The sequence below is a fragment of the Hordeum vulgare genome, chromosome 2H, assembly GCF_904849725.1.
Source record: "Hordeum vulgare subsp. vulgare chromosome 2H, MorexV3_pseudomolecules_assembly, whole genome shotgun sequence".
In the NCBI taxonomy this organism is placed as follows: domain Eukaryota; kingdom Viridiplantae; phylum Streptophyta; class Magnoliopsida; order Poales; family Poaceae; genus Hordeum; species Hordeum vulgare.
The window spans coordinates 54715011-54722616 of record NC_058519.1 but is presented as its reverse complement, the minus strand read 5'-3'; the positions used below and the strand labels follow the sequence as shown (position 1 = coordinate 54722616).

Below are 7606 nucleotides of genomic sequence, written 5' to 3'. Positions count from 1 at the left end.
AGTCCATGTGGCCCTCTTGGGGAGTGATGGGCCCCCGGTACCCCATTCGTCACTCCCGGTACACTGCCGGCAATGCCCGAAATACTTCCGGAATCCAGATATCAACTTCCTATATATCATTCTTCGTTTTCGGACCATTCTGGAACTCCTCGTAACGTCCAGGATCTCATTCGGGACTCCGAACAAAACTTTGGTCACCAGCACCTATAACTCAACTATACAGAAATGTCACCGAACCTTAAGTGTGTAGACCCTGCGGGTTCGAGAACTATGCAGACATGACCTGAGATACTCTCCGGTCAATATCCAATAGCGGGACGTGGATGTCCATATTGGATCCTACATATTCTACGAAGATCTTATCGGTTGAACCTCTATGTCAAGGATTCATATAATCTCGTATACCATTCCCTTTGTCCTTCGATATGTTACTTGCCCGAGATTCGATCGTCGGTAACCCTATACCTATTTCAATATCGTTACCGGCAAGCCTCTTTACTTGTTTCGTAATACAAGATCATGTGAACAACTCTTTAGTCACATTGCTTGCAAGGCTTATATGTGATGTTGTATTACCGAGTGGGTCCCGAGGTACCTCTCCGTCACACGGAGTGACAAATCCCAGTCTTGATTCATGCTAACTCAACGGACACCTTCGGAGATACCTGTAGAGCACCTTTATAGTCACCCAGTAACGTTGCGACATTTGATACACACAAGGCGTTCCTCCGGTGTCAGTGAGTTACATGATCTCATGGTCATAGGAATGAATACTTGAATATAGAAAACAATAGCAACAAAATGACACGATCACATGCTACATTCATAGTTTGGGTCTTTTCCATCACATCATTCTTCCAATGATGTGATCCCGTAAGCAAGTGACAACACTTGTCTATGGCTAGGAAACCTTAACAATCCTTGATCAACAGGCCAATCAACTAGAGACTCACTACGGACACGGTTTTGTCTATATATCCACACATGCATTTATGTTTCCATTTAATAAGGTTATAGCATGGATAATAAAAGATTATCTTGAAACAGGAAATATAATAATAACTATTTTATTAATGCCTCTAGGGTATATCTCCAACAGGACGAGCCTCATAAAACCGAGGGAAAAGATTCTGATCACCCAACGGATCCCGCACTAAACGTCCACTGTTTTCCTTGTGTGCCACGTGCCTACGTGAGCCTGCACCACGGCTCGTATTTTTTTAATCTCCACCGAACATTTGCAACTAAGATTGTATTGTAGAATCTATGTTTGCAACAAGAGTCTTGTTGGAGAACAAAGAATAACAAGGTCTGCAACTGGGATCTTGTTGCAGAAAAAAGAATAACAAGGTCTGCAACTCGTATCTTATTGCAGGGATGAGTTTTGCAACAAGACGCTTGTGGTAGAAAAATAGGAAATAGGAATGGACAAGATCTTGTTGCTGGAGTTATATTTGCAAAAAAAATCTTGTTGTAGAAAAAAAGGAGAACAAATTTTGCAACTAGGATCTTGTTGCAGGAATGTCCTTCACTGGCCCGCGTGTAGAGACACATTAGCCCCTATTTTCCCTCCTTCTCCCAAAACCCTCCCGCGCCCCCTCCCTTCCTCCGCCATGCCCTTGAAAAAAAAACAGCGACCCGGCCACCGCCGCAAAGAAGAAGGGTCCGAAGAAGCTACGGTCGGAGCTCAGGTCGGAGGAGTTGGCGCACCTCGAGTCCTCGACCATCAATCAACCAAGTGGAGGGAACGATGGAACGTCGTAGAGGATAAGAAGGCCGCGATCGAGTACACCACCGAGGTTGCGAGCAAGAAGAAAGTCATTCAGTACAAGGCCGACATCGATAAGAACGACGAGTTCCTTCCGAAGGCCACACATGCATCTTTTTGAAGGTTGTCTAGTGTGCTGGTCGCTTGCTTTGTTGCCGGCGTGCAAAACCTATTCATTTTATAGGCTGACTAGTGTGCTGGTCGTTGGCTTTATTGTCGGCGTGAAACTTGGGGCTTCACTATTTTATAGGCTAGCTAGTGTGTCGGCCGCTGGCTTTGTTGCTGACGTGAAACTTGGGGCTTCACTATTTTATAGGCTGGCATTTGTTTTCCGTCCGCTCGCTCTGTTGCCAGCATGAACCGGGACCGGGACCGTGAGTATAAATCTACATATGCGTTTCAAATTTGCGAATTCCCCGTGCAGTTCAGGCAAGATGCGACCAAGATGTCTTCGTGCGTTGGGTGCACTACCACCACATCCAAAAAAGGTTGTACATCGCCCCATTGCTCTAGCCAAACAGACCGAATCCGGATGAAAGACACGTTCGTTTTGCGGTCGTGTGTTGGAGTTGGCCTCACGGCATGTACCAACGGACCCCTAATACCCATCTCAAACGCCCGGTCAGGTCGTCCGATCACAGAAAACCGACCCAACCAGAGCTCTCAAACCGCGGAAATACGTCTGGGATGACCGACACCCCTCATACCCAGCCCAAATATAAGCGGATATGAGGCGGCCCGGGCGTGCTCGGGCGCATCCGTCACGTTAGTCCGGCCCACCGTTGGCCCGCTTCGACCCCACAAAATCCCCCTCCAAAGAAAATCCTAGCTCCCTCCGCTCCATGACTCCCCCCCCTTCCTCAATTTGTCCAACCTGTAGCGTTGGCGAGCATGTCCAGCATCGACAGCCATGCCGATGGCACCTCCGGAGACGAGGAGGAGCTGGCACTCCGTATTGCGCTCGTGTGCTCGCTGGTCGATACGGTCGGCAGCTCCGGCTCCGGTGCGACGCCTCGTGTAGGCCGTTGGCACAACGCCGACACCGACCCTTCCCGCCCAACACGCGAATGTGCGAGGCCCACACAGTGTGCTTTGCCCACCCGACAGCCTCCTCCACCTCAGGACGCTACTCCGCACGGGCAGCGGTGGGTTCTAGTGCGTGCTTCGTCAGCATTGTGGATGCGAACTCCGAAGTTGGAGGCATATGATGCCCGGCGCGAGAGGCAAAAGGCAAGGGAGATGTGGGCGGGTCTGACGAGGTTGTGTAGTTTGCGTGACGCCGTCGCGTGATGCCGTTGTCCGACGAGGAGGAGCGTCTTCTCTAGTGGGTGTACCGTCGGTCACTAACCATGGCGGAGACTGACGCCCAACGGCTGTGGAGGATTAACGCTGAACAGCTCCGGCTCGGCATTGAGCAATCCGAACTGGAGGCGACGGAGGTGGAAAGGGTGGCCAAGCTCATGCGCAAGCAAGACTGCATCGTCCGGCGATGCCATGGCTACATCGTCATCTCCTCCTCCTCCTGTGACAGGGCTGACTCTGACGGCTCCGACGTCGACCCACCTCCTGCTGCGGACGGCTACAACATCGCCGGCAACCGAAAGGGTAAAGGGCCGGCAAGGAAGTGGTGAAGCTTGCCATCTCCTTTTAAATAATCTAGTATTAATATATAGTCAGAATATGCCGGATCGATGAAATGTGTTAATTATGTCCTTTTGATGATGTTTATATGTATGTTTGGTATTGGTTTAAATATCTCTTTCCTGGCGATTTTGATAGTTTGATGATCTACATTGCATAAATTTGTATGGATATGAAATGTAGGATATGAGATACACTGGCGTCAATGTCCCCAGACGCACACGGACGTGTCCGCGGGCTGGTCCGATTTGCAAGATGTAGATGCTCTTGGCCGGTTGAAAAGTACTACTCCAGCTTTTTTACTATACTACAGAAATCGACCAGCATTTACAATTTTGCCAGGCGGCTGCGCACCTTTGCCTCTGCACTTTGGCCCCACAAAAGACTCGAGCGAGACAAAACCAATCATACAAGCCGAGCGCCGGGGAGACGCCGGAGCAAGACGAAGCCGGCGGCCATGGGGACCCAGACATCGGAGGCGGAGAAGGAGATGAGGGCGTGGTGCGTCGCGCTCCCCAAGGTGGAGCTCCACGCCCACCTCAATGGCTCCGTCCGCAACTCCACCCTCCTGTCAGTACCGCTCACTCTCCCCTCCCCTCCCCAACCCCAACCCCAACCCCAACCCAAACCCCAGTCCCTCTGGCCTTCCATTCGGTACCCATGATCTGCTTATCCGACGCTAGAGCAGTGTAATTGGGGTCGCGGTAATTTTGGTTCAGTTCTTCTGCATCCTCGGTGGCAACAGCGCCTGCTCCCTCTCTCCCAGATTGTTTTGCTCAACTGAGATTTATAGCATCTGTTACCAGTATACCAATTTCGCTACCATGATTATTTCAAGCCGCCATAACTCCACTGTTATGCCCTTCTTTCTTTACGAATACGCACCAAATTGCGCATCATTTTTCAAAGGATACGTACAATGTTAGGGAATCTGTATAAAACATATGTTATTTTATTCCGTGTCATTCATTTGTCAGTATTCTTTTTTGTTTTCATGTAACAATACTACCTTGGCTCCCAGCAAAAAAAAAAAAAAAAAAAAAAAACTACCTTCACATGTTAGAATTTGGACCCTGATAAGTGTCACATGTATGGCACGAAGCAATTTTGTCCTCACGTTTTATGTTGTCAAGTTTAGTTACCCGAGGATGACAACTTTAGTTATGAAACATGGCAACTTTCTGTTTGGATGACAAGTTTCAGTTTTTTCTTTTTAAGGTTTTTCTTTCGGTTGGCAATTTTAGTTGTAAAAACGTCGGGGCGGTGTTACTTCGTGTCACACATGTAGCATTTATCATTTGGGTAGAATTTCCATCGAGATGGAAAACTGGATTGTCTCCATTGGAGTTAATATTTTTATTTTTAGGAATTGACATCCTTTTGTTGCCATTTCCTGAATAGAGAACTTGCAAAAGAACTAGGAGACAAAGGAGTGATCGTCTATGAAGATGTTAAGGATGTAATCATGAAGAGTAAGTGGATCATTTTAGTGTCATTTTCTAATGATGTCATCCTACCCATAAGTCGTAAAAGCATACTATGAACCAAATATCCATATCTTTGAAATTTGTACTTATGTTTCTCTGTTGCGATATTTGTAAGGCTCGAATTTCATGCCTGCTTATTGAGTCTGGTTTCAAATTTTCAACAGATGACAGATCTCTTCCAGAGTGCTTTAGGCTCTTTGATTTGTTCCATATACTCACGACTGACCATGATACGGTGACAAGGATCGCCAAGGAGGCATGTTAATCATTATTTAAGTTATTTCACATTGTTCTATACTTCTATACAACATTTCTTCAGTTAACTATTTAGACAAAACTAACAGGTTGTAGGAGATTTTGCTGCCGAGAATGTTGTGTATTTGGAAATAAGGACGACACCTAAGGTGCTACTTTTGATTCTTTTCCATATTAGTTCACAATTTTACAAGTCTGTGCGCAACGTGACTAGTTTTGTATTGCGCAAAAAAAAAGTGACTAGTTTTGTGTCTCTTTTGCTCTCACCGCCTAGAATAATGAAGCCAAGGGGATGACCAAGCGATCCTACATGAATGCTGTTGTTAAAGGTCTTAAGTCTGTTGAAGACGTTGATGTTGTTCTAAACGATGAAAAAATAAGTTGTGCACCAATGAGTGATTTTGGTGGCGACACCAAGAGAAAGAAGATATATGTTAGGCTCCTTCTGAGTATTGACCGTCGTGAGACAACTTCTGCTGCATTGGATACTGTATGTTGATCTTCCACTTTAGCCTATACTCTGAACAATTCTTGGAACATATTTAATAGTTTACTTCCTTTTGTCAGGTTAATTTAGCCTTGGAACTGAAGGACGAGGGTGTAATTGGCATTGATCTCTCTGGCAATCCAGTTGTAGGGGAATGGTAAGAAATATTTTATATCTTGGTTGAACTAAATGAAAACATGTCAACTATTTATATGCTAATATTGCATGATGTTTTCAACATTTGTGAAGGGAGACATACCTGCCTGCTCTAGAACGTGCTAAAGAGCTGGGAATCCCCACCACAATTCACTGTGGCGAGGTATGGGAACACATCCAGACTTCCAAACACATTGTTTCCTTATTATCATTATTTTCTCAAAGCACCTTTTGCAAGTCTTCACATATATTATTTGGACGATGACATTTAGAGCTTAGTGAACAACAGGTACCAAACAGGAAGGAGATCCAAGCAATGCTGGACTTCTGCCCTCAAAGGCTAGGTCATGTCTGCTGCCTTGACGACGAAGAGTGGAAGAAGCTCAAGTCATCAATGATCCCGGTGACGTTATTTTTGCTCTTTGGCTTTCATTGTCTGTGGCTATTCTATGTCACCCTGCTTACCTAACTTCCGAGAGGAAATTCTGCAGGTGGAGATATGTTTAACCTCCAATGTTATGACCGGAGGCACCCCTTCTCTAGAGCTTCATCACTTTGGTCTGTATCTGACAATGTAGAACCCAAAATCCTTGACAAAAAAAAAACTAACCCCAGCAAGCATCTTACGTTCTGAGATTCTGAACTTGTGCAGCTGACCTCTACAACGCGAAACACCCTCTGTCGATATGCACCGACGATTCTGGCCTGTTTTCGACGAGCCTCTCAAACGAGTACTACCTCGTCGCGTCTACCTTTGGTACGGGCCCATTTCTCTTACAAACAGTACCCAGAAAATCAATCAGAGGCCATTCGTCAGTAATTCCAACAACATATACTCCCTCTGTCCCAAAATAAGTGACTCAAAACTGACTTAATTTTGCACTAAAGTAGTGTAAAACTGAGTCATTTTTAAGTCACTTATTTTAGGACGGAGGGAGTACTTGCTTACACCGACTCTGAACATTGAATTTGGTGTGCAATTTTTCAGGTCTTAGCAAGGCCGAGCTGTTTCGGCTGGCCCAGAGCGCTGTAGAGTTCGTGTTCGCCGACGACGAGGTGAAGAAGTCGCTTAGGGCGGCGTTTGAGCATGCGGCGGCGTAGAGGCTCACGAGTTAGGCCCCCATCGCCCATAGGCCTTGCTCTCCAGTGTACTAGTATGTCACTATGTGTGTTCCCGAGTAGATCAGGAGGAAATGAATAATAGAACTCTTAGGTGTGTTTGACAGCATTCCCAAATTAGAGCATCTCTAGTAGTACCCTCAAACCCTCAAATCCTTAAAAATAACTGTTTTTTACAGTCTGCGAGCAAAAAAAATGGGTAGATTAGAACTCCTTAACCCTCAAACCCTTAAAAAATTGACAATCCGACCTACGAACCCTCTCTCAACACGTACAAGTGAGGATTGGGGAGCAAAATCTACCCCAACCCTCACTTGCGATCCATCCGAGCGTGGGAGGGAATTTCCCATCCCAACTATCCGAGCGTGGGAGGGAATTTTCCCATTCCAACTGCTCCCGCGCTCACCCGAGTCGCCGCCGCCATCCCCCCCCCCCCCCGGCCGCCGCCCGCACCACCTCCCCAGCCGCCGTCGCCGTCTCGCCTCCCGGCCGCCTCTCCTCCCGTCCCGCCCCGCCCCCGGCCGTCGCCCGCAGCAGGTCGGCCGCCTCTCCTCCCCTCGATCTCCCCGGCCGCCGCCCGCCCTCCGCCCGTCCCCCGGCCGCCGCCCGCAGCAAGCCGACCTCCTCCTGCCTGCGCCCGCCCTTCTCGCGTACAAGCTTTTCTTCAAGCACATCGTCAGATTGAGGATGCAC

At 47.5% G+C, this 7606-nt stretch overlaps 1 protein-coding gene across 1 annotated transcript; it reads left to right on the top strand.

The window, feature by feature from the left end:
• The first annotated feature begins 3754 nt into the window (after nt 1-3754).
• On the top strand, nt 3755-7058 carry LOC123424879 (N6-mAMP deaminase). The gene is made up of 11 exons (XM_045108571.1): nt 3755-3979; nt 4811-4881; nt 5061-5152; nt 5241-5300; nt 5426-5641; nt 5719-5795; nt 5888-5957; nt 6084-6197; nt 6286-6352; nt 6447-6551; nt 6783-7058. The coding sequence occupies exons 1-11, from the start codon at nt 3867-3869 to the stop codon at nt 6893-6895; spliced, it is 1098 nt and encodes a 365-aa protein (XP_044964506.1). The 5' UTR covers nt 3755-3866; the 3' UTR covers nt 6896-7058.
• The last annotated feature ends 548 nt before the right edge of the window (nt 7059-7606 follow it).

Coding starts and splice junctions, on each gene's coding strand:
- LOC123424879 (XM_045108571.1), top strand. CDS start 3,867: ATGGGGACCCAGACATCGGAGGCGGAGAAGGAGATGAGGGCGTGGTGC. Junction 3,980..4,810: donor GTCCGCAACTCCACCCTCCT/GTCAGTACCGCT, acceptor TTTCCTGAATAG/AGAACTTGCAAAAGAACTAG. Junction 6,198..6,285: donor TCAAGTCATCAATGATCCCG/GTGACGTTATTT, acceptor GAAATTCTGCAG/GTGGAGATATGTTTAACCTC.